This window comes from Bufo gargarizans, chromosome 4 (genome assembly GCF_014858855.1).
Source record: "Bufo gargarizans isolate SCDJY-AF-19 chromosome 4, ASM1485885v1, whole genome shotgun sequence".
NCBI classification, from domain to species: Eukaryota; Metazoa; Chordata; class Amphibia; order Anura; family Bufonidae; genus Bufo; species Bufo gargarizans.
In genome coordinates, this window is record NC_058083.1 from 287,356,609 (window position 1) to 287,383,074 (window position 26,466).

General features: G+C 44.5%; 1 protein-coding gene across 1 annotated transcript in view; it reads left to right on the forward strand.

Annotated features, from left to right (window-relative positions):
• The first annotated feature begins 202 nt into the window (after positions 1-202).
• The window catches only part of FOXO3 (forkhead box O3), a 127,660-nt gene continuing 101,396 nt past the window's right edge, over positions 203-26,466 (forward strand). The window contains exon 1 of the mRNA XM_044289316.1: positions 203-1,224. Within this exon, the coding sequence (XP_044145251.1) occupies positions 661-1,224 (564 nt within the window). The 5' untranslated portion in view covers positions 203-660. The remainder of the gene's footprint in view (positions 1,225-26,466) is intronic.

Genomic DNA, 26,466 nt, shown 5'->3' on the forward strand with positions numbered 1-26,466 from the left:
CATACATATAACTGGACAGTGGGCCCCAGATTGAGTTTCACTGCTGGGTCTCGTTGGCACCCCAGTCCCACACTGGCCATAGGCATATTCCAGCTGTCTACAGGGCTGTACAGTGGAATGCAGCAGTGAAGGGGTGTGCTGTGCACTCCCTCCCATCTGTGCCTCCTCCCAGTGGGCAGTGCTGGCAGGGTTAGGTTGTCTGTACCCTGCGTGTGCCCCTCACTAGTGTTATGTTAGTGGAGGAGGCTGTCAGGGTGACAGACAGAACCCACCGCCCGCCCTGTCCAGCAGATAAGAGGCGACTTATCGGCCGTGGCTGCCCGCTCTCATTGGCAGAGCCGTGCCCGCTGCACGAGCAGGGACCTGAGCGAGGTGTGGGGAATTGTCAAGATGGCAGCAGCGGGAGCAGGGAGGTGATGTGCAGATGCCAGGGCTGCACATGGACGGATGTGTACAGTAGTGAGGAGGGCTTATGCGGCCGTGTGCATGTGACAGCGGGGATTCATACGTGCGTACACCCCGGGACAAAGAGTGCTGGGCGACATGGAGCCTGTCTACCTGCACCACTAGGCGCTGCCCTGTGAGCCAAAGCTGACTTCTCCACTGCTTTCACCTACACAGACGTTGGCATTTCTTGTGTTTTCTGGCAACTTCGCCAGCATGGCAGACGCTCTGCCACCCGCCTCCCCGGAGGGGGACGTGGATATAGACTCGGACTTCGAGCCGCAGAGCCGGCCGCGCTCCTGCACTTGGCCCCTGCAGCGCCCCGACTCTCAGGCCAGCCCGGCGAAGCCTGGCATCCCCGGGGAGGCTGGGGACTCGTCGTCCATGATCCCGGAGGAAGACGACGACGACGACGAGGAGGTGTCCGCGGCTTCGGCAGGGGCGGCCGGGGACTCGGCGGAGAGAGGCACGCTGCTGCTGGTGAGCGGCGGGGATGTGGCGGCGATGACGGTGCTGGCCGCTCCGGTCGGCGGAGTGGAGACCGTGCAGACGGCGCTGTGGGCTGCAGGCAGCGCTGTCAGCGGGGCGGCCGGCCAGCAGAGGAAGTGCTCGTCCCGCAGGAATGCCTGGGGGAATATGTCCTATGCAGACCTCATCACCAGGGCCATCGAGAGCTCCCCGGACAAGAGGCTCACCCTGTCCCAGATCTACGACTGGATGGTCCGCTCCGTACCCTATTTCAAGGACAAGGGGGACAGCAACAGCTCCGCCGGCTGGAAGGTGAGAGGGGCCGGGGACACGTGTGAAGGGCTGGCGGCGCTGCCAACCTCGCCTGGCACCCGCTGTGTGTACACAGGCAGGTGCTGTCAGCATGGTGGACGGATGTGGGTGGTAGTATAGACTGTATATGTCTAGTAGTGTGCATGGTGCTGTATGTGTATGATAGTGTATGGTCATATATACTGTATATGTATGATAGTATATGGTCATATATACTGTATATGTATGATAGTGTGTGGTCATATATACTGTATATGTATGATAGTGTATGGTCATATATACTGTATATGTATGATAGTGTATGGTCATATATACTGTATATGTATAGTAGTGTGCATGGTGCTGTATGTGTATGATAGTGTATGGTCATATATACTGTATATGTATGATAGTGTATGGTCATATATACTGTATATGTATGATAGTGTATGGTCATATATACTGTATATGTATGATAGTGTATGGTCATATATACTGTATATGTATGATAGCGTATGGTCATATATACTGTATATGTATAGTAGTGTGCATGGTGCTGTATGTGTATGATAGTGTATGGTCATATATACTGTATATGTATAGTAGTGTGCATTGTGCTGTATGTGTGTGGTCATATATACTGTATATGTATGATAGTGTATGGTCATATATACTGTATATGTATGATAGCGTATGGTCATATATACTGTATATGTATAGTAGTGTGCATGGTGCTGTATGTGTATGGTCATATATACTGTATATGTATAGTAGTGTGCATTGTGCTGTATGTGTATGGTCATATATACTGTATATGTATGATAGTGTATGGTCATATATACTGTATATGTCTAGTAGTGTGCATGGTGCTGTATGTGTATGATAGCGTATGGTCATATATACTGTATATGTATAGTAGTGTGCATGGTGCTGTATGTGTATGATAGCGTATGGTCATATATACTGTATATGTATAGTAGTGTGCATGGTGCTGTATGTGTATGATAGTGTATGGTCATATATACTGTATATGTATGATAGTGTATGGTCATATATACTGTATATGTATAGTAGTGTGCATGGTGCTGTATGTGTATGATAGTGTATGGTCATATATACTGTATGTGTATGATAGCGTATGGTCATATATACTGTATATGTATAGTAGTGTGCATGGTGCTGTATGTGTATGATAGTGTATGGTCATATATACTGTATATGTATAGTAGTGTGCATGGTGCTGTATGTGTATGATAGCGTATGGTCATATATACTGTATATGTATAGTAGTGTGCATGGTGCTGTATGTGTATGATAGTGTATGGTCATATATACTGTATATGTATGATAGTGTATGGTCATATATACTGTATATGTATAGTAGTGTATGGTAATATAGACTATGTATGATAGTGTGTATTGTCATATATACTGTATATGAATGGTATTGTATGCTTCTATACATTATCTGTGTGTGTTCACATGTATGATAGTGTGTGGTTATATAGGCAGTTTATGTATATAGATTCTACATGCATGTTTATAAATGCGTCATGTGTCTGATTTATGTTTATATGTATACTGTGTGTATGATGGTATGTCTTATATTTGGTATATGTGTGGATACATGTATGATAGGTTTTGTCTTTATATATACAGTTTGTGGAAATCCTTGTATAATAGAATGTGTAGTATATAATATATAGTGCACTCATGGGAACCACATCTGTAGCGTCAGGTGCATTGTTTACATACGCCCATCCATAGATATGGGATATGCCTATATATATATATCTATCTATATACACACCAGCGCACTATATAATACACCCACTTTTCTCTACTGCCTTGTTAAAATTCAGTGAGGAGGAGCTGATCTTCGGAAAAGTTTCTACAGGAAGGAGTGTGGTATGTTTACATATGCAGATCTATAGGCGCAGTGCACATCTATGCATGAATCCCACCGGCAGCCATGAACTGAGTATATGCTGAATGTGAAGTATGTACCGCGTGTGCTGTGGTTACATACACCCTGTGCATTTAATAACCTTTACATTACATCTTCCACAGTGCCTCACGTATGAAGTGACAATGGCAATAATTAGACCCCTATGGACATACAGGTAAGGGTACTTTCACATTAGCGTTTTTCTTTTCCGGCATAGAGTTCCGTCCTAGGGGCTCAATACTGGAAAAGAACTGATCAGGCATATCCCCATGCATTCTGAATGGAGAGTAATCCGTTCAGGATGCATCAGGATGTCTTCAGTTCAGTCTTTTTGCCTTTTCAGGACGGAGATAATACCGCAGCATGCTGCAGTTTTCTCTCTGTCCAAAATTCCGGAACACTTGCTGGAATGCCGGATCCGGCAATAATTTCCATCGAAATGTATTAGTGCCGGATCCAGCATTAAAATCTCTGCATTGACTGATCCGTTCTTTCGGTCCGCGCATGCGCAGATCTTTAAATCTGTGAAAAATAAACAAATACCGGATCTGTTTTTCTGGATGACAACCGGAAAGACGGATCCGGTATTGCAATGCGTTTGTCAGACGGATCCGGATCCGTCTGACAAAAGCATCTGTTTTACGACTGAACTGCCTGCCGGAATCCTCTGCCGCAAGTGGGAAAGTACCCTTACTCAAAATTGCATAGAATAATGGTCTTTTAGAGGGGTGGTCTTCTCAGCGAAGAGGCAGTATACATGACACAGGGGGAACTGAAAAGCTGTCACTGAATATCTGGTCTCAGTAAAGGGGTGGTCTTCTCAGAGAGGTTTCACTGTATTTCATAGCCGTGAACAGTGCTCAGAGCCTATAGAGTTCTGTAATGTAAAGGTTCGGGGGCTTGTTATATAGTTACTCTGTATAAATATATATAGCTACTGTATGCCTATCTTGGCCCTGTAGGGGTACAGAGTGGCAGTACTACAATTATTTAGGAGGTAAGCTGTAAACACTGGCCATTGCTGGGTTTCAGTGATTCATGATTGAACATAGTAATTATAGAAGCCGTGTATCACATACCCCCTTTTTTTCGCACACATGGTTATGCACGTACTGCACTGGTTTATGTGTGTATATATATATATATATATATATATATATATATATGATATACATGATCTACGGTAATTTTTAGCAGATTAATAACGATTGACTGGGATTGTCTTATTTTTATGCCAATGTTATATGGGACCAGTAAAAGGATCCTTATCTATCTCTCCCCTGTGATGTGGGCGCATGGCGCTGCGCCCGACACCTCCCATCTGTGCGTCTCTACGCCGAGGCCGCCCCATCACATGACTTTTTCATGTGCTTGTGGGCGTGGCAGTGTGACGCTAGATAGGAAGAGGGCACAGTGCGGGCATTCGCCCGCTGCGCGGTCATTATACATTAAGGTGGTTGAAATCACCATGCATCCTATTGGTGGATAGGGGATATAAATATCTGATCTCAAAGCGATGGCGTTACCCCCGGACGAAGGCACGCCGAAACGCGCTTTGGGGTGGCGCCATCCTGGTATACACACTTGAGTCTTCTTGACATTGTATTCTCTTGGATCCATGGCTAATACTTGTATGGGATATGATTCTATATACTCTCCATTGCCAGTATCCTTGATTTGATTTCTGTTTATGATTCTTGCAGATAGAAGATTCATCCGATTTTTTTATTTCTTATGTATTTGTACCATATTACTATTACCAGTAACTTTTGCACATGATATATTTATTTATATATTTGATACATTTATTGTTCCGTGTGTATTACTGGGATGGTGTCTTTTTCTGCCACTTTCCCCCCTTTTTAAAGGTATATCCTGTTACATATCAATTTTTCAATTGAATATTACATTTTATATGGGTACTTTGTCAGCTCCTATTTTTCTTCAGTTGTTTCTCATTTGCGGGAGCTTGTACCAGGTTATTTACTCAAGGTGGCCCCCCACTTAGCCACAATATATATTGGTACACTCAGTCTTGCCACTAGGGTCACTTTTGGTAGTTTTTTTTGTATTTATTTGTGTATTGGACAGTAGTGGTCATGCTCATGGGTAGAGGAACCTTCATTACTGGCCGTTTGGTGATCACACTTTCCCTACAGCGCTCGTCATATTGTCCACGCTCCCGGCCAATGATACTTTCATGCTGTTTGTGTGTTGCTATATTTACCATTACCTGTATGACTATACGGGTTCTGTGTTTTAAGGGTACTTTCACACTTGTGTTATTCTTTTCCGGCACTGACTTCCGTCCTAGGGGCTCTATACCGGAAAATACCGGTTTTATCCTAATGCATACTGAATGGAGAGAAATCAGTTCAGGATGCATCAGGATGTCTTCAGTTCAGTCTTTTTGCCTTTTCAGGACGGAGATAATACCGCAGCATGCTGCGTTTTTATTTCCGTCCAAAACTCCAGAACACTTGCCGGAGAACCAGCATTTTTTCCCATTGAAATGCATTAATGCCGGATCCGGCCCGGAGTGTTCCGGCAAAACGGATCAGTTTTTGCTGTCTGCGCATGCTCAAACTGCAAAAAAAAAAAAAAAAAAAAGAAATGCCGGATCCGTTTTTCCGGATGACACCGGAGAGACGGATTCGGCATTACAATGCATTTGTCAGACGGATCAGGATCCTGATCCGTCTGACAAATGCCATCAGTTTGCATACTTTTGACAGATCCGGCAGGCAGTTGTGGCGAGGGAACTGCCTACGGGAATCCTCTGCTGTAAGTTTGAAAGTACCCTTACAGGGGCTATCACTTTAAAAAAAAAAAAAAAAAGGCCCCTGTACCCTGCATCATGATTCTGGCGCCGCTCTTTCTGTCTCAGTGTATCTGTGCATGCAGCATACGGTATATACAGAGTATATACAGACAACGTATCACAGCTCACACATCATATGCCATACAGTGGAGAGGGCACAAGCATGATACAGGGTATATGAGTAAGTGACATTTTATTATATTTCTAAAATGATGCAATTCCAGCCGGAAAGTATTTTTCACGCTAAAGGGTATAAACTGACGCGTTTTAGTTCCATTGATTCGTCTGTTGCCAGAAAAGATACTTTGGTTCATGACTTCGCTGTATTTTTGATGTTTCTACTTCAGGTGAGGGCAGTGGAGGATGGGGAGATATAATTCAGCTTTAGCACACAGTTTGAGAACCAGGCAATGCAGGGGAAGGTACAAAAGGCACAGTAAATAAAAAAAATAAGGCATAGAAACCGCAATACAAATGAAGCCTCGCAGATCCCCAGCCATTTCCATTCAGGAGCTTCGCGGCTTCCCACTGGTCTCTCATTTCGGGTGCCCCTTGATCCACAGTAAATGACTCAGTCAGTCAGTGAATATGTTAGGTGTGTCCATTTGTGGAAAATGACCCCTTTTAAAGAGGTTTTTCCACCTTAACATTTATGACTTATTGATAAGATATGCCATAAATGTCTGATACGTGTGGATCCAACCTTTTGGGACCCGCCCCTAAGAACAGGGTCTAACTGTGGATGGAGAGCACACTGCGCATGTGAGACATCCTCTCCCGTCACTGCTATGGGAATTAAGAAAATAGCTGAGGGAGCGTGCTAGGCTATTTTTGAAAGTCCCATAGCAGTGAATGGAGAGGAAATGCGCATGTACCCCTCCTTTCAGAAGTCCCATAGCGGTGAATGGAAGGACGTCCATGCATGCCCAGCGTGCTCTCCCTTGGGCCCTGTTCTTGAGATGGGAGTGGGTCCCTCAGAGAACTGTACCAGTTGGACATTTATGGCATATATTATGCCATAAATGTCCCAGATGAGAATACCCCAGGAACTTCTTAATGATCACTAGGGCTTAATATTGCACACACACAGATATTTTTTTAGACTAAAGCCTTATGCACATGACTATATTTTGGGGCCAGATCTGCATTTTTTGAGAATCGCACGCCCATTCTTTTCTATGGGGTTGCAAAAAACAGATGTCTGGAAGTCACGTGTGCTTGAATCTAACCTAAAAAAAAATCCTCTCCAGTCACGTGTGCTTGAATCTAACCTAAGATCCAGAAAGAGAATGTGGGAGTTATTAGAACACGTGAGCAACCAGAAAAAATCTGCTGCATGCATCGGTTTTTGTCCGGCTGAAACCAGGCACTCATGATGGTGATGCGGCTAGGCTGGATCCAGTGAACTCAAGCAGGCTGTTCTCTGCTAGATCCAATAAACGCAAGTGTGACACTAGCCTAAGGTGTCCCGGCCTTGGCTTCACCTGCACAGGTAGTGTGTGCTAGTTTTATAGTTTTATTGTTTACTTTGTGCTCCAAGGCCCATTTTAGACAGTCGCCTCTTTAGAAAGCTATTACCATCCCTTATAACACTATGCCAGAGGTTTAGATATGGTGGAGGAAATTTATCAAAATGGTGTATAGTAGAACTGGCTTAGTTGCCCACAGCAACCAATCAGATTCCACCTTTCATTTTCCAAAGGAGCTGTGAAAAATGAAAGGTGGAATCTGATTGGTTGCTATGAGCAACTAAGCCACTGCAACTTTACACCAGTTTGATAAAGCTCCCTCCGGTATATTTGATGACTGGTTCCCTTTAAGACTTTTTGCAAAGTAACTTGATTATTCATTTTGAAGGCATTAGAGCAATGACAAATGGTTATGAAGGTGGATGAATCCAAACCCATAAAATAGATATTGTATCGCCTGCCGTAGTGATACTGTCTATACCGCATAACCCAGGGAAACTGCAATATTCAAAGTGGGTGCAAACCAGAGCTTCACTGGAGCTATCGGTGGCCACTTGTGTACAACGGGCAGGCTTAGCGTGGCACGTCATTGCAATTACAGCGCACTATGACATCTAGTTTTGAACAGTGTGTGCCATCCAAGGGTTGCACTGCCCATATTTCACATGGATGTTTTTTAGAAATCGGGCCAAGACATTTTGTCCAGGTCTAACAGAAAAGTAAATAATCCTTAACTGAGCCTTTTGGCGAATATACAAATGAGCAAGAGCCCTACCTTGACAATGACATTTCACCTTCTATGAACGGATGAAAATTTCCATTTTACCAGTATGTCACCAGCTTGCTGCTATCATTTTGTCATAGGGCCTGCAGGTCCTCAAGACTAGGACAGCATCACATCACTGATATGGGGCGGAATGGAAATACATTTTATTTTCACCCTAAACAGAAAAAACTATCCAAGTGTTTTAAATGGGGGATGGCCCATCTTAGACATTAGGATATGCCCCCAATGACTTATAGGTGCAGGTCCAACCTCACTTGAGTAGGACTGAGCGGCACATAGGGCATGTGACCGCTGAACGTGATGTCACTGGCCGCAGGCACAACCTCTTCAAACAACTGATTTATGGGAGTGCCAGGAGTCAGACCCCATTGATCAGATATTGATCACCTATTCTGAGGATAGGTTGTCAATATTTTACTCCTGGAAAGTCCTTTTAGGGTCCATTCACACCTCAGCATCTGTTCCGCAATATCGGGAATGGGTGCGGATCCATTCATTCTCAATGAACCAGAACGGGATGCGGAGAGCTCTCCGCATCTGCATTTCCGGAGCGCGGCCCCGATCTTCCGGTCCGCGGCTCCGCAAAAAAATAGAACATGTCCTATTCTTGTCCGCAATTGCGGACAAGAATAGGCAGTTCTATGGGGGTGCAGGATGGGTGTATTGCGGATCCGCAATGCACGACGGACATGTGAATGGACCCTAAGGCTGGTCATAAGCTATAGATTCCTCCTAAATCCTCCATACACACCCGGCCAAGCATGTATGTGTTGTCAGTGGAGAGATGGGAGCAAGCTGCTGCCAGATACCTCTGGTGGTGGCATATCTCCTTTGAGGACAAAAGGATCAGGCCCCCTTACACATTCGATTTTCTTTCATTCATAGATAATGGTTCATGTTCACACGCACTTGTTCATACAGTGCTGTGCTTTGGATCTATAACAGTTCTTGAAATATTTAAAGACTGAGATATATGACCATCGATGTTCCCTGACTCCACCATAAGCATGTTCTCTTGGACAAGTGTGCAAGTTTATTTTAGTGGAGAGAGGGGTGTATCTCCTGGCAGACCAAAGGATTAGTTATAGTTAAATCCAACATGCCTGGTCCTTCTGTTCACCAATATCTGCTGACGGCAGACATTCGGGATGGCCCATACATACTAGTTTGCTGGCCGACCCTGCCAAAACCATGAGTGGGCCCATTTCATATCTAATATGTATGGAAAATATGACAAACATGTCCTGTGTGAACCTAGCCATATATTTGCTCAGTGCCCAGGGAGTCACCTGGCATTTTAGTTTTATTAAAAAGCAGCATGTGGCATGAAACCCGTCTTTTCTTAGAATTCTCACCGGAGTCCAGGGAGGGCTTGAAGGAAATGTACTTTAAATCCAAACGCGTAATATAAGCAGCTTTAATGGTTTTTATAAAAATATCTTCTCTGTTCATAGAATTTTCAGGGAGGTATTCTGACATTTTCCACCATCCTATTTTCTGGGTAGTACAGGCAATCTATTCCGGGAGGTCGTTGTAAAAAGCACTCTTACATCCTTTCCTTTTTTTTTTTTTTTTTTTACATTTATTTATTTATTTTTGCAATCCTAGATTAGATGAGCCAGGAACGACTTGTAGTCATCGCTCTGACATCCGCCGTCAAGGAAGATTTCCTCAATCAGTAAGCTAGCGCTACATCTTTATAGAAGTATCCAGCTCTTGTAACACTGTGGGAGGAGGAAGAGTGCTGCCAGATGCAGACACATCTGTTTCTAATCTCCGCTGTACGTAAGGAGCGCAGCTCTGGAAGGATACAAGCCGAGTGTCACAACCTCTCTTCATACGCTCCATTTGGGGAACAGTGAACCCAGTCATAGCTGCTCATTCTTGTTTACTGAATCAGCTGTACAGAAAGTAAAACTGAACTTTATTTGCAGCCTTGGCAAGGCAGGAAGGAATGCACTCCGTCATTTTCTGTCATTAACCCCTTGTGTCGTCTGCCACAGCAGTATCATATTCACTAACTAGAACTGCATAGTTTTTTCGGTCTTCATTGTTACTGGATGAACAGTTCTATGGGTTATGGACAGTCATGTACTTATCCGGCCGCATTTCTGCGACGACTCCGGCCATGCTATTACTGCTTCGCTCTATCGCTGCGGCATCCAGCCCTGCTCACAGTGGGGCTGGTTGGCCTATCAGGGGGCAGGGATGTCGGGCCAGTCAGTGTCCGCACCAGCATCATCTGCATCCTGAAGGTAGTCCATTTAAACTGCCAACTGCTGGCCACAGTTGCTTGTGATTTATGTCAAGCTTAGTTTCGTGGAATTCTGACCTTCTGCCTGTGAGTGACTTCGCCTCTGACTCCTGATTCTGGTTCTCACATTACCTCCTGGCTTTAACCCCCTTTGGTATATTACTATGCATTTGTTTCTTCCTTGGCTCTCACAGTATTCTCTGGTTTTGACTCAGCCTATCTGACTTCCCCTTTTGTCTCCCCTAAGTAGGTCCTGCTCACATAGTCAGGTCAGGGACAGTCATCCAGTTGGGGGCTGGTGTTTAGTTCAGATCGTCCAAGTAGATAAGGACAGTGGTGTGGGTGGAGGTAAAGGTCTACACTGTTTCTTACCTGACATGACAGTAAAGGTCCTTTTACACGAAACGATACAGCAGGCGATTTTCGGGAAGGAAGCATTCCTTCCTGACAAGCGCCTGCTCGTCAGTGGAGGAGACCGCTGCATTTACATGCTGCGATCTCCTCCACAGTATGGAGAGGAGTGATCTCTAATGTCATCGCTCTTCCCCATACTGACTCATTGTTTGGCGGCAGAAGAAACGATCGGATTACCGGATGAATGAGCATTTCGCTTGCTCATTGGGCAATTAGCTGCACTTTTACACCGCCAGATAACAAGCAGCCACATCCCAAACGAGGCATAGCCGCTCCGTGTGGCCTTATCCTTAAAAAATAAATTATAAATGGCAGGCAAGTTGATAAAACCAGTAAAAAAAAGATGCTGATAGTCCTAACCCCCTCCATTCCTATGCTGCCACACCAAAACTCCTAGAATGTCCAGTCATGTTCTTAGCTGCAGGTATAATGGGCCCATAGACCGCACGAGACGGCTGAGGCCAGTAATTGGCTGTAGTGGTCATGTGCGGTATACGGGCACATCACCGCTGCAGTTATGTGTTCAAAGCTCATCCGGAGGTTCAGAGCAGAGGTGGTGGAAGTTAGAGGGTTTGGAATAGTGAGTAGGTAAGTATAGTTCCCTCCACACGTCCCCAGTGGGCGGCGATATAAATAAAAATTGTGGACAACCCGTTTAATGGTATTCAACAGTTAATATATAGCACAATTTAACAGCTCAGTCATACTTGCATTTTATTTCTTGATTTCCCTACAAATTGGAAGGATCATAGCTTTAGTCTGCTCTACTCATCTGGAATTAACAATCATTTCTTGCTCAAAATACTTCTGAAATATTTTTGTCTTGCCTAAACAATACCGATGCCAAGCGAAGTGAAATAATAACTCTGCCCACATATTATAGCCATATAATACTTCATACTAGTGGCATGCAGTACTGAAAAAACAGGGTGGAAGTTTACAGTAGACTATGTGTCGTCGTGTTGGTGGACCTTAAATGGTGAAGCTCCTTAGACTGACTTTTTTTTTTCTTTAAAGGGTCCATGTCATGGCAACAAAAAAAATCCACTGCTCTCGATCTGCAACCGCCTGATTTACTTAAAGGGACTGTACCATTACAAAGACACAGGATAGGGGCAAAGTACCTGATCGGCGGCAGTCTGTAGAAAAGCTTGGTTTTCTCCAAGTGACTGCAACTCTGTTCAAATAGGGGGACTCAGGGCTCCTGTTCTCATGATCAGAGGGGGCTCAGTGATCAGACTACCTGTGAAAATCAAAATGATGATTATTATTATTTTTTTGTTAATGGCCACCAAAATAGGCATCCTGAGGATTTTTGTTACCATTAATACACATTAAGACCTGTGGGTCTAAGCAAGAATTATAGGATCTGTCAGCATCAGTGAATTCTGCATAGGAGGGCGGAATGTTTTATGCTTTTACATCAGTTTGTCCTGTGTCTCAAACAGTTTTATATACAAGGGTGTTCCACGTTCAGATGACTAATGCACTGGCTTGTAAAACCTTTCCTGTAACTTTTTTTTGCAACTTTTTTCCTGTTGTTTTATGGTTTCCTTTTTTAGATTCCAAATTCACAACTTTATGAAGATTTTTTTTTTATTGACCTGAAATGCCTCTTGTGCTGTCTGCGTTTTATACCACGTCATCTTATTTTAGGAAATATAGCAAAGATAACAACTGTACACAGTGGCATAACAGATTCTTATTTAGTGTACAGATCTTTGCCATAGGCATGCTGTGGGTGGCAAGCAGCTGTGGGCACTGTCTACTGAACAGAACTGAACCAACAGTTGAAGTATGGCGGTCTTGTGTACCAAACTAAAATCACGGCCACATATCCAGATTTCTTGATGCCGTTTTAGAAGCCAAAATCGGGAATGGATCATAAAAGGAGAGAATGTCTAAAGGACAGATAATTTTGGCTTCCAAAACTACATCAAGAAACCTGAATGTATGGTCATACCTTAAGGCCTCTTTCACACGGGCGTTCTGGATTTGCTCCGGATGCGTCGCGTATGTATTGCGGGAAAACCGTGTGAGTAGGCATGGAATTGCGGTCAGTTGTGACTGCGATTGCGTTCCGATGTTCAGTTTTTTCCACACGAGTGCAATGCCTTTGGCACGCGCGTGAAAAAAAAAAACAGAATGTGGTACCCAGACCCGATCCCAGACTTCTTCACTGAAGTTCGGGTTTGGAGTAGGTGTTGTATTCATTTTATTATTTTCCCTTATAACATGGTTATAAAGAAAAATAATAGCATTCATAATACATAATGCTTACTAAGATGTTGGGGGGGGGGGGGGGTGTTAAAATATAAAAAAAATTACCTCACCTCATCCAATTGATCGCGCAGCCGGCATCGTCTTCTTGCTTCTTCTTTCAGGACCTGCAAAAGGACCTTTGACGTAATCGCTGATGTCAACGCAGGTCCTGCTGAATGAAGATCCTTTTATCAATGACTTTTATCAATTTTACTAACATCATCTCCTAGCAACTATGCGTGAAAATCGTATTGCATCCGCACTTGCTTGCGGATGCTATGCGATTTTCAGGCATCCCCATTCATTTCTATGGGGCCTGCGTTGCGTGAAAAACGCTGAATATAGAACATGCTGCTATTTTCACGCACAAGTGATGCGTGAAAATCACTGCTCATCTGAACAGCCCCATTGAATGGAATGGGTCCGGATTCAGTGCGGGTGCAATGCGTTTCACTCACGCATTGCACCCGCGTGGAATTCTCGCCTGTGTGAAAGGGGCCTTACGCCTGTCTCATGTTCTGACTTGGGAGTGCGGGGAAAACCTCTACAGACACCTGTGATAACATGCCCGACCATTCTTTACCCCCAACATCTACTGTTGGGGGAGAAATCGGAGGCTAGTCCCATCAAAATCGGCGGATTCCACCAATACACATCTAATGTGGGCAGCCTAATTTCTGCCTTATTTTAAAATGTTAAAAGGGAGCCCCCCCCAATAATATTAGTTATTCAAATGGGTTGGAATAAAATAAGTTTAATAGTACTCATAATGGTAACAAATTTGCTGCTGTTTGTTCACTACATGGCTGCATCATGAGATATGTTACAAGAAAAGGGTTAATAGTTTAATTTTCAGAGAACTTTGTTTTGCAGATCTGGAATACGGTGGGCTGTGGGACCATGCTATACCTCAGTCTGCCTCCAGTTGTGCACTTAGGAGGTTAAAGGTGTTTTTACAGGACTTAGATACTGATGGCTTATCCTCAGAATAGGTAATCAATATAGGGGTTCAACACCTGTCACCCCCACCAATAAGCTGTTTTGGGCAGCCGCCAGCGCCAGAAACTATTCAGAGGAAACATCTGGAAACAGAAGGCTCCCACCCTTGTGGAGCGGCCATGCTTGGGGACTACCAATCAGCTCCCATTTAAGTGAATGGATTCCTGAGCTGCAGTACACTGACACTGGAAACTACACAGGGGATGTCTATGTCCACTGCACAGATTCCGGCAGCCAGCCAATGGGGGTTCTAGGTGTTGGATCCACACTGATCTGATATTGATGACCTATCCTGAGTAATAGGTCGTCAATGTCTAATTCCCGAAAAACCTCAAGGGAACCTGTCACATTGTGCATGCAGACCTATCTGTGGGCAGCATGTTATGGAGCAGGAGGAGCTGAGCAGATCGATGGGAAAAGATTCAGTATGACTTGTATAAAATTCATTGAAATCTCTGTTCTAGGCTTCCTAGTCTACATCTCTCATATCTCTGCTCAGCCATACAGAGGTATCTGTCAGTCACTGAGTAGATCCGCCTACCGGACTCCCAAACACAGAAAATACTGAGATTTAAATAAGTAAAATACTTTAAGTATTGCTCTTTGCCACAGAACTATCACTCTGCTCAGCTCGTCCTGCTCTATAACATGTACAATGTGACGGGCTTCCTTTAAAGGGAACCTGTCACCAGTTTTATGGTGTCCTAACTAAGGGCAACATAAATAAGTGACTCATCCTCTTAGCACAATGCTGGGTCACTTTCTTTAATTGACCCAGTCAATCTGCCAACATCTTATATTGAAAAGCTCCAGCTGATAATGATGAGTCATGAATATTTATGAGCTCCTGACTCTCCCCGCCCACCTGCTGCTGAGTGACAGTTTGTTTCCATATGAACCAGCCCCAGCTAGGCAGGGGAGTGGCTATAGCTCTGAATTAAATATACGCCGGACTCAATGACATCACGCCGGACTCGAATCAGCTCATTAGCATGTGGCATGCGGCATCTATGAGGTAACCATCTGTCACACCAGTAAGTGAATACATCTAAGCCAAGGTACTTTTTAGTAGTTAATGATTGTATTTAATTAGTTAGATTATAATCAAATATCCACATGACAGGTTCCCTTTAAGGATACTTTCACACTACCGTCGCTGGATTCTGGCAGGCAGTTCTGTCGCAATCTGTATGCAAACGGATACCATTTGTAGACAGATCTGGATGCGGAGCAATCTCACAAATGTATTGCAATACCGGATCCGTCTCTCCGGTTGTCATCTGTAAAAACGGATCCGGTATTATCTTTTTCACATTTTTAAAGGTCTGCGCATGCAAAACCGGATCCATTTTTCTGGGACACTTAGGGCCTGCATTCCGGCAAGTGTTCCGGTATTTTGGACTGAGAAAATACTGCAAGCATGCTGCGGTATTTTCTCCGTCCAAAACCGTACAGTGACTGAACTGAAGACATCCTGAACAGATTACTCTCCATTCAGAATGCATTAGGATAGAACTGATCAGTTCTTTTCCAGTATAGAGCCCCTAGGACGGAACTCAGTGCCGCAAAAGAAAAACGCTAGTGTGAAAGTACTGAGTAGGAGGAAAACAATGTGACATAGTCCAGTGCGTGCCATATTACACGGGTTTTCTCTGCCAGAAGCATCAATGAAATTACAGATCCAAAACATAATTGCTTTAATTGCAAGTTACAGTACATTTCATCTTCCATTTATGTGATACACTTTCCTCCACTCTCTTTCAAGGGTGTTATGGTGGACTTTATAGGTTCATGCAGATACTACACGGGGACCATAAGTCCAGGTGCCAACTGAGCAGAGTGAACATAGCATTGTTATGGTTAATACGGGGACATGCACCATTCCTGTATCTATGGGCTAGAACTGTAGGAGACGTCTTCTATGACATACTGTGGGACATTTACTAAAGACCAGTGTTTCACAGGCTAGTCTTAGTAAAAACCAAGCCGGCGGAATATCTAACCAATGTATTAATTAATACATTTGTTGCTTCTTCTGCTGTCCATGCTCCAGAACTGAAATCTACTCCAGCCAGTTTTCTGGCGCACATGTAGTTAAAGGGGTTGTCCAATGAAAAATATTCTACAATATTCTGAGTTATTCAATAAAATGTATCTGTATAGCGCCACCTGCTGTTTGTTTTTCTTCCTTATTACTTTGACCTGCTTACTGAGAAGGTCGCACATGCTCAGTTTCATCCTTCAACTGTCTCCTGAGCTGTGATAGGGAGAACATGGACACGCCCCCTGAGCGGTGATAGGCAGAGCTGAGACACGCCTCCTGAGCTGCAGCAGAAAGGACACTCCCCTTGAGCTGCCAGCTTGATATAAATCTAGCAGAGCAATGAATGGGGAGATCTCTAGATCCATGTGAGGTACAGGGCTGGTTCTAGCTTTGTTAGAAAGAGGTTGTCATGTATATGTATGATGTCAGATTTTTTACATTAATCGTGGGACAACCACTTTAAATGAGTCAGACCATGGAGTCCTCACCTGTGGCCTGTCTCTTTCTGCCCACTTTTTGAAAAAGTGACGAGGGTGCTGGAAAAAAACAAAAAAGTTGAGACAATATTTGCAATTTTTTACGCCAAAAAAACTGGCGTAACACATTAGTACATGACCCCCCACTATTCTTTATATAGTTCTTCTGATTATTTGCTCCTTTTTTTTATGTTTGTAAATTTGACTGCGAGTGTGACACACCCTGCATGTTAATTTACCAACCCTTTTTCCTTTTTCTGTGATCCAGAGAGCGACTTGGTTAGCCAAGGGAAAGTGCAGACGGTTACTGAACTGGGCCTTTGTTTTAGTTTTCTTTGGCTAGCAGTCAGCTGCAGCCAGCAACTGGAGACCTTTTAACATGCTCCTTTCATAACTCCAAGTAAAGAATTCACAGCCTAGCAAAATTAAGATTGCATACACGCTCAAACACACCAAGCGAACATGTACAGATCATTGTTTACTTCCCGTGCAAGTTCTGGTACATTCAGTACCAAGAAATAGGAATATTTTCCACAAGCACTATTGGCAGGTTTATCTGCTAATCTCTTCTTTTCCTTTCAAGTCTGGATGATCTATTAATGGGTAACATATTTCTGTTCTTGGAGTGCAGTGTGGTTTTTGTCTCTTCAGTCTGCAGAAGACTGTTCACACTCGAAGGACCCTTGTCCGTGATTGCTACCATTGAACTTGCTGGTGCATAGTCTATACATTGTGAGGCCTCATGCACACGACCGCATTTTTTATCTTTGTCTGATCCGTATTTTTTTAGGTCCATTCACTTCTATGGATCTGCCAAAAAAAAGAAAAAACAGCACGTGGATGTCCTCCATCTGTTGTCTGCATCTGCAAATGATAGAACCTGCCCTATTCTTGCCCGATTTGCAGACAAGAAAAGGCTTTTTTGATGTGAGTCTTGCAAAAATTGCAGGATGCACACGGATAGCATCCGTATTTTGTAATCTACAATTTGCCGACCGCATAACAGATACGGTCGCGTGCAGGAGCCCGGAAGCTGTGAACAAGCAAGGCCATCGTGGACCTCCATTGCAGATTCTGTCAAAAAACTATGGGGGTCATTTATCAAACTGATGTAAAGTAGAACTGGCTTAGTTGCCCAGAGCACCCAATCAGATTACACCTTTCATTTGTGACAGCTCGTCTGGAAAATGAAAGGTGGAATCTGATTGGTTCCTATGGGCAACTAAGCTAGTTCTATTTTACACCACTTTGATAAATGACCCTTGTAACGGATCTCCTGGCACCCCGACCGAGTACCTCCGTTTACGGATGCGCCTAGCGTTTTCCTGAGGCTTCCAAGCACTCTGGCAGACACCACAATCACCGAACCAGCATATAAATCCTCTCCCAGCAATGAATGCTGTAGGCAGTTGAATAGGAACCATACAAATAGGTTTTCACTCCTAGCAGTCAAACTGGGACAGCATGCAATTAATCCTCCCCCAAGGATGAGACGACACTTCACCTTGAGGTTTAAAACAGGAACTGACTTTATTTTAACACAAGCATTGATTTATACACATCTTCCAGCAAGGTACCACCCACAGCCAATCATATGTATCTACAGTATTTAAACCTTCCCAGCAATTGTACACAAAATCCCCTTCCCTCTGTCTGTAACGCAATAAACAAAACACAATGAGCATTGTCTGAGACGTAATTACCAACACAATAGCATTGTCTCAGACGCAATCCACAAAATACAATTATCAAACGTAATGGACTAACTTGAACCCTGGAATACACATATACAATTCAACTGAACACATAATAACATGCATAGTATTTAAGACAGCCTGAATGCAATCTGCTACACAGTCTTAAAGGGGCATTGCTCCTAAAAGTCAGACATGTCCACGGATGGCCATTAAAGGGCCAGTAGCAGCAATATAAAATAGCACATGCCCAAATATTGCATTCAAACGTACCAAATCACCAGGGGCCATAGTCAGTAGGTAGGAGGCGGCCAGCCAGTCCTCTCCAATGCCCAGTGGCGAGGCGGGTTCCGCCACATTTCTCCCCTTTCCCATTGAGACTATCCAGACTCCAGACCTCCAGGCGGTCTGGGGCTCTGATAGTCAGCCGGCCTTTCTCCAAGGGTGTAGTTGTCCCTATGGCCCCCTGCCACTTGTGCCCAGTTGTAGATCCATGACTTGGGGGGAAGGTAACCAGGGTGCCCTCTCCCCTGGTTGAACAAAGCTGTTGCTGGGGGGAAGGGGTAACAGGCTCCTCTCTCTGCGACACCCTCCCTTGTTGTAGGGGAAAACAGACTGCCTCTCCTTCCAATACATTGTCCTGTTGTTGTGGACCAGGACAGACTGTCCATATCTCCAGTGGTGCAGGTACAGAGACTACGGTCCCATCTGCACTGTTGTGGGGCTTGCTGTCTCCCCTTGGTGTGCTAGGCAAACCGCTGGGGCTACTTGGGGAACAGCGGCCAGCGGTGTTCTGCACTGATGCCAGCACTTCTGCTGGGGCGAGGGGGGTACAAGCCAGCCCTGTAACAAGGGGGTCGGTGGAGCAGAGGCTAGCGGCTCTCTGCCCTGATGCCAGCTCTTCTGCTGGAGGGACTGGAGTACAGTCCTGCTGGGTAGTAAGGGGACAAGTAGGGCAGAGGTCAGCGGCGCTCTGCCCAGATGCCAGCTCTTCTACTGGGAGGGGGCCAGAGGGGGCTAACGACTCCTCTACTGACCCCAGTACCTGGTTTGGAGTTGGCTGTGGAGGGGAGGGGTTGCTTACCTCCTCCTCCTGGTACTGCTGCTGGAGTTGGAGATCTGGGCCGGCTGCCCAGTATCCCTGTAGGGCCGGTAGAGAGATCTCGGTCCCATCTCCACCTGCCATCTGTGGGTCTTCCCAGGACCAGTCTGTGAGGTCCCTCAACATTTGCGAGTAAGGACCACCTGCGTCCACACCTGGCAACTTCGGCTGCTGCTGAGGGTCTGGGCCAGCTGCCCAGCATCCCGGTGGAGAGACCTCGGTCCCGTCTCCACCTGCCTGTTGTGGTTCCTCACAGGACCAGTCTATGAGGACCCCTACTTCGGGTTCCTCTGGCCACCTCAAGGGGAAACGGCTTACCTCCTCGGATGCAGCCTCTGCTCGGCTGCTGTAACACTCCTTCTGCTGGGCAATTTCTCTCTCTTTCGCCAGTCGGAATTCTCGTTCCATCCTTGCGTGTCGCTTGGCTGTGACCTGGTTCCAGATGGCCTGGCATATATCCATGGACACATTATCTCCATACTGTTCCAATCGCTGCCTCACCTCGGCCAGCCAGTCATCTTCAGAGCCTTCCATACTTGTCTGCTCCAAGTCGCTGGATACCTCTGCTCCCAGGGGCGCTGCACGAGTGCTAGCGTTTGCCCTCAATTTGTAACTCCACACGTTACCGGTGTCTCTGAGCTGCTTCTCCTCGCACTAGGACGCCATCCCACTGCTTGCCACCAATGTAACGGATCTCCTGGCACCCCGACCGAGTACCTCCGTTTACGGATGCGCCTAGCGTTTTCCTGAGGCTTCCAAGCACTCTGGCAGACACCACAATCACCGAACCAGCATATAAATCCTCTCCCAGCAATGAATGCTGTAGGCAGTTGAATAGGAACCATACAAATAGGTTTTCACTCCTAGCAGTCAAACTGGGACAGCATGCAATTAATCCTCCCCCAAGGATGAGACGACACTTCACCTTGAGGTTTAAAACAGGAACTGACTTTATTTTAACACAAGCATTGATTTATACACATCTTCCAGCAAGGTACCACCCACAGCCAATCATATGTATCTACAGTATTTAAACCTTCCCAGCAATTGTACACAAAATCCCCTTCCCTCTGTCTGTAACGCAATAAACAAAACACAATGAGCATTGTCTGAGACGTAATTACCAACACAATAGCATTGTCTCAGACGCAATCCACAAAATACAATTATCAAACGTAATGGACTAACTTGAACCCTGGAATACACATATACAATTCAACTGAACACATAATAACATGCATAGTATTTAAGACAGCCTGAATGCAATCTGCTACACAGTCTTAAAGGGGCATTGCTCCTAAAAGTCAGACATGTCCACGGATGGCCATTAAAGGGCCAGTAGCAGCAATATAAAATAGCACATGCCCAAATATTGCATTCAAACGTACCAAATCACCAGGGGCCATAGTCAGTAGGTAGGAGGCGGCCAGCCAGTCCTCTCCAATGCCCAGTGGCGAGGCGGGTTCCGCCACAACCCTATATATTAATATATATATATATATATATGTAGTCAATGGGGTGTGTCAGGTGTGTTGGTGTTCATCATCGGAGGGATAATTTTCTTATTTCTGATCTGAACAGAAGAACAGAATTTCCAACACAGATGTGAACAGAGCCTTAGGCCTCTTTCACACGGCCGTTTTTTTTTTTTTACTGTTTACAGGCCGTTTTTTGTGTTCTGTATACGGTCCGTATGCGGAACCATTCATTTTAATAGTTTTGCAAAAAAAAAAAACGGAATGTACTATGTATGCATTCCGTTTCTGTTTTTTCCGTTCCGTTGAAAGATAGAACATGTCCTATTATTGCCCGCAAATCCTGTTCCGTGGCTCCATTCAAGTCAATGGGTCCGCAAAAAAAATGGAACATGTACGGAAATGCATCCTTATGTCTTCCGTAGCCGTTCCGTTTTTGCGGAAACCATCTATTGAAAATGTTATGCCCAGCCCAATTTTTTCTATGTAATTACTGTATACTGTATATGCCATACTGAAAAACGGAACAGAAACTGAAACACAATGGACACAAAAAAAACGAACAACAGATTAGTGAAAAATGGACTGCAAAACACTGAAAAAGCCATCCGGTCGTGTGAAAGATGCCTTACTCAATTCAATGTGTGCTATTAGAAAATGGTCAAGGAAGTGTAGCCGGATATAATAAAAGTTGGCAAAAAGCAGTATTATAATAAAAAAAAAGGAGGCTCCCAAGAATCCTTATTTTCCTGATTTTAAGTGGTAACATATTTTGCAGGGCTGTGACCTTCATATGGCCTTTATGAGACACCTCATTGATAGAGGACCTGTCACATTCTCTGACATTTCTGCTTTTGTAAAACGCTGGTATTCATCATAAAATAACAATTCTGCATCTTGTAAATGATGATTGCTGACTTTATATTTGTATGGAGCTATGACACTTGAATATGTAACTTTCCTGTGACTCATTACGTCTATGCTTACTGTGGTTTTCAATAAAAAGAAATTGAACCATAAAATAACAATTCTGGAGGATATTTTCTTAAAACTCACCATGGTGTTATTCCTTTTGAATATTTAGTAATACATTTACATCTAGGGGTTGCTATTCCCCTTCTCAAATGGGTGTATCCCTACACAATTTGGACCATGGCAACATGTGTTAAAACACACCTCTAACTGGTAACACTACAGTTTCTAGGTGGAATAACAATGGCACAACCCAGTCTTCCAAGAACAGAAGCCTCATAAGTCTTATTTCAAGAAGAATATATATATTTAAAAAGTAGACATATCAGGAGAGCTGCCAGGTCATCTTTAGGGGCCGTTCACACGGCGGGTTATACCGTAGAATTTTGGCACAGACAGCCACACCGAAATTTTGCTGAGAAACCCACCATTGCGGGCACGTCCTTTATGCCTCCCATTCATTTCAAAAGCAGGCAGCGCTGCAGATTACGGAGTAGCAGCTTAAAGTCATGGCCGTCAGGAGAACGGACATATACTTTTTCAACATGGCTTTAAGCCACCACTCCACCATCCTTAGCCCTAACTCCGGCAAAATTCTGGTGTACTGTCTGCTCCAAAATTCCATGGTAAAACTCACTGTGTGAACGGCCTCTTAAAGAGGTGCTTGCCTTACAGCACTGGGCTCCTGGGTTCAAATCTTGGCCATTCAACCATTCGGAAACTCCCTCTTTGGGTCAGAACCAGTTTTCTGTGCCTCCATCATGGCATTGATAAAACTACCATAGTCACTAAATCCTTAAATCCCCATTCACTCATGTAGCGTTTGACCAGAAAAGCCACCAAACTGCTCTGCATCAAGCTTTAGAGTAGTTTACTACTGAAGAAAGAAAATAGACCATTCCATTAATGAAAATTCTGGAAATGGAGGAGACCTCCATTGCTAGCATTGAGCTTTGAGATGTCCTTCAGTCACTACAATCACCAGATGTCCTTTGGGATTAGTCCATCTGGAATTCCTCTTTGATCAATAAGTTAATCACAACTGGAAAGTGAATTCCTATCAGAAGTGTGCTCCATACATCACTGCGACTATTAGTGTAGTAGACATGCCGCTTGGTTACTAAGTCATGTGTTACCAAGTGACCTCTGTTTTCAGGGAAAGTCCTAATATTGCTAATGTGGTTATCATGTCATCATGTATTATATTTTGATTGGGTGGACAACTGAATAACTTCAAATTTCCAAGGTTTTCCCTGCAATGCCTCTGAGGTCTCCCGCTGTTGAATCCAACATTCACGTGAGCCATGTGGTATTGTGTCCTGTATTGGATTAATATGATCTATTGGTTAGAACATAAGGGTTGAGTGAACATACTTTTTATTGTCAGGATGTTATAGGGAGTATGGTTTTTAATATTTTTACACATGGTGTTCCATCTTGGGTTCCTTAGACAGGAATTGTGACAGGAATAGTTCATCATTTTTCGTTTTCCCAGCATTAGGTTATATTACGATATGGGAACACTCGTCACACAGTTCTCTGCATTTTCAGGCTAGAATATGGCCGGTTACATTTACTACTTGGAACTCTGGTGAAGAGGAAGTGTATTACGGTGAAGTAGAGTAATGTAGGAACAGGGAAAGTGCCGGCTCTTTCCTATGACTCTGGATGAGGAGGAGTGGGGGTGGTAGAGGCGGTGTCGTTTTTCACTCTGCTTATAATAAGTGACTTGAACTCATTGGCTTTGAACAGACAGACTGGTGGAGGCTGATGCAATACCTCCTGATATGACGACTTGTGCAAGTAGTGCCCTGTCATGTATACAATATAAAATAGCTCTCATGCAATCATATTTCTTACATGACCTTGTAAAATCAGCTCAAGGAATGAAATGGGCCCATCATAATAATCGTAGATTTCTCACAAGAAGTTTTTAAAGTCAGTTTTGCCATGATTTCCACCAAATTTATGAAACATTGCATGTTGTTTAAGTGTGGTGTATGTTTAAAAAAATGGAGATACTTAGTTGCCCACAACAACCAATAAGCTCAATCCTTTAATTTACCAAAGGAGCTCTGAAAAATGAAAGGTGGAATTGGATTGGTTGCTGTGGGCAACTAAGCCAGTTTTCCTTTGCACCAGTCGGGGCAGACTGGCCTTAGATCCTACAGGGAAACTTCCCAGTGGGCTGATGCCCAGGAGGCCACCTGGCTCTCCTCACGGCCACCGGCCATGGCATCGGGTGCTCCCCTCCTGACTTGAATTTAACTGTATTGCCACCCTAAGGCACCTGGAATAGGAGGACAGAACGTGGCAGCTGGTGCTGGCCACCACAGAGGGGCAGTTTTTGGGGACGTATTTTGTGATGCTAGGGCAGTATTTTTTGATGCACTGTGGTATTGCTTACCCTGCCTTCTGTCATTTTGGGCCCCACTACAAAATACGGCCAACTTTTAAATCCCAGAAAAATAGTGAATCGGACTACCCCCACCCTCCTAAGGGCCCTTTCACACTTGCGTTGGCCGGTTCCGGCATAGAGTTCCGTCGTCGGGGCTCTATGCCGGAACAATCCTGATCAGGATTATCCTAATGCATTCTGAATGGAGAGAAATCCGTTCAGGATGTCTTCCGTTCCGGAACGGAACGTTTTTTGGCCGGAGAAAATACCGCAGCATGCAGTACTTTTTGCTCCGGCCAAAAATCCTGAAGACTTGCCGCAAGGCCGGATCCGGAATGAATGCCCATTGAAAGGCATTGATCCGGATCCGGCCTTAAGCTAAACGTCGTTTCGGCGCATTGCCGGATACGACGTTTAGCTTTTTCTGAATGGTTACCATGGCTGCCGGGACGCTAAAGTCCTGGCAGCCATGGTAAAGTGTAGCGGGGAGCGGGGGAGCAGCATACTTACCATCCGTGCAGCTCCCGGGGCGCTCCAGAGTGACGTCAGGGCGCCCCAGGCGCATGGATGACGTGATCGCATGTACACGTCATCCATGCGCCTGGGGCGCTCTGACGTCATTCTGGAGCGCCCCGGGAGCCGCACAGATGGTAAGTATGCCGCTCCCCCGCTCCCCGCTTCTACTATGGCAACCAGGACTTTAATAGCGTCCTGGCTGCCATAGTAACACTGAAAGCATTTTGAAGATGGATCCGTCTTCAAATGCTTTCCGTACACTTGCGTTTTTCCGGATCCGGCGTGTACCTCCGGCAAGTGGAGGACACGCCGGATCCGGACAACGCAAGTGTGAAAGGCCTGAGCCTTGAAAGGAAATACCCTATCCTGAATGTTGTCTGACATTATATACAGTATTTAACAAGGTACATTGAGAAGGAATGTGGTTCTCCAAACGTTCAAATAAAACTCACTTGGCGTTTCACAGTATAGGAGGTGGCCGTGAGGAGGACAGCGACAATAAATACCTCTACTGTTGACGAAACAGCAAATCTAGCCGATAAAGCAAGTACTAGGCCTATACAGTGACTTTTTTCTCTAGTAATAATGTACGCTTGCTGTTATTGTGTTGCAGTCTGGGGCCCTGTGCACACTTTAGATCTCACTGCAGTTTTTTTATGCACTCTTTTGTCAAAACTAGGAATAGTTAAATAAAAATAGTAAAGGTCACCTAAAACCAGCACCTAAACTGCAGAATGTTGGCTTAGCCTTAGAGGAGTTCATCTGCTGGGATCAGATTTCCAAATGTTTGTCTCAGAAGTAACCTCTAGCAGATCATGGTGGAGACGGCAGACACACTGCAAAAAACGCAACGTGAGAGCATTTGAGATGTGCTTCATGCTGTCTGGTGTTATGTTTAGAACACGTATTTCTAGAGCTTGTGTCTGCTTCAGAGGCATGTCAGCTAAACCTAACAAGAAGGCCTTCTTCCTGGATTCGTTCTTTCATATTTTCCTTTTCTATATATGGCTGGACCAAAATACTTACTACCTACTATACAAAAGTGTTACTGTACCTTTCTACAAAGTACCTGGCAGGCAGCAAGTTACTGTGAAGCAGGATGGACATGACTTATTTTCCCTCATTATTTAGTTAGGTATAATTTTTCCTTCCGACATTGCTTTACTGTGGACAGTTTGTTCTTCTCAAGCCAGAAATCCAGCTGAGTAAGTAGAAAGCAGAGTTCAACCGCAGGTTCTGGTTAAAAAAATATTTCATTGCAGTAATGTAAGTTGACGATTGACTGTAGAGTCCAAAAAAAACCTGAAATAAAAATACGGTATATTCACAAATTCATGGAGATGAGAGCAGTTGTAGGATCATTTATCAGTATAAGTGCTCATACACACGACTGTATTTCGGGTCTGCGTGCTATCCGCCTTTTATTGCTACAGGTCCACATTTCGTAAATTATAGACTATGTCCTATTCTTGTCTGCTTTGTGGACAAGAGTAGGCAGTTCTAGTGAAACATTGCAGAATGTACACAGAGAGTATCCGTATTTTGTGGATCTGCAGTTTGCGGACCGCAAAATGGATATAGTCATGTGCACGAGGCCTAAGTGAGGGTTGTCTTCTCTATCTTAGGAGCAGA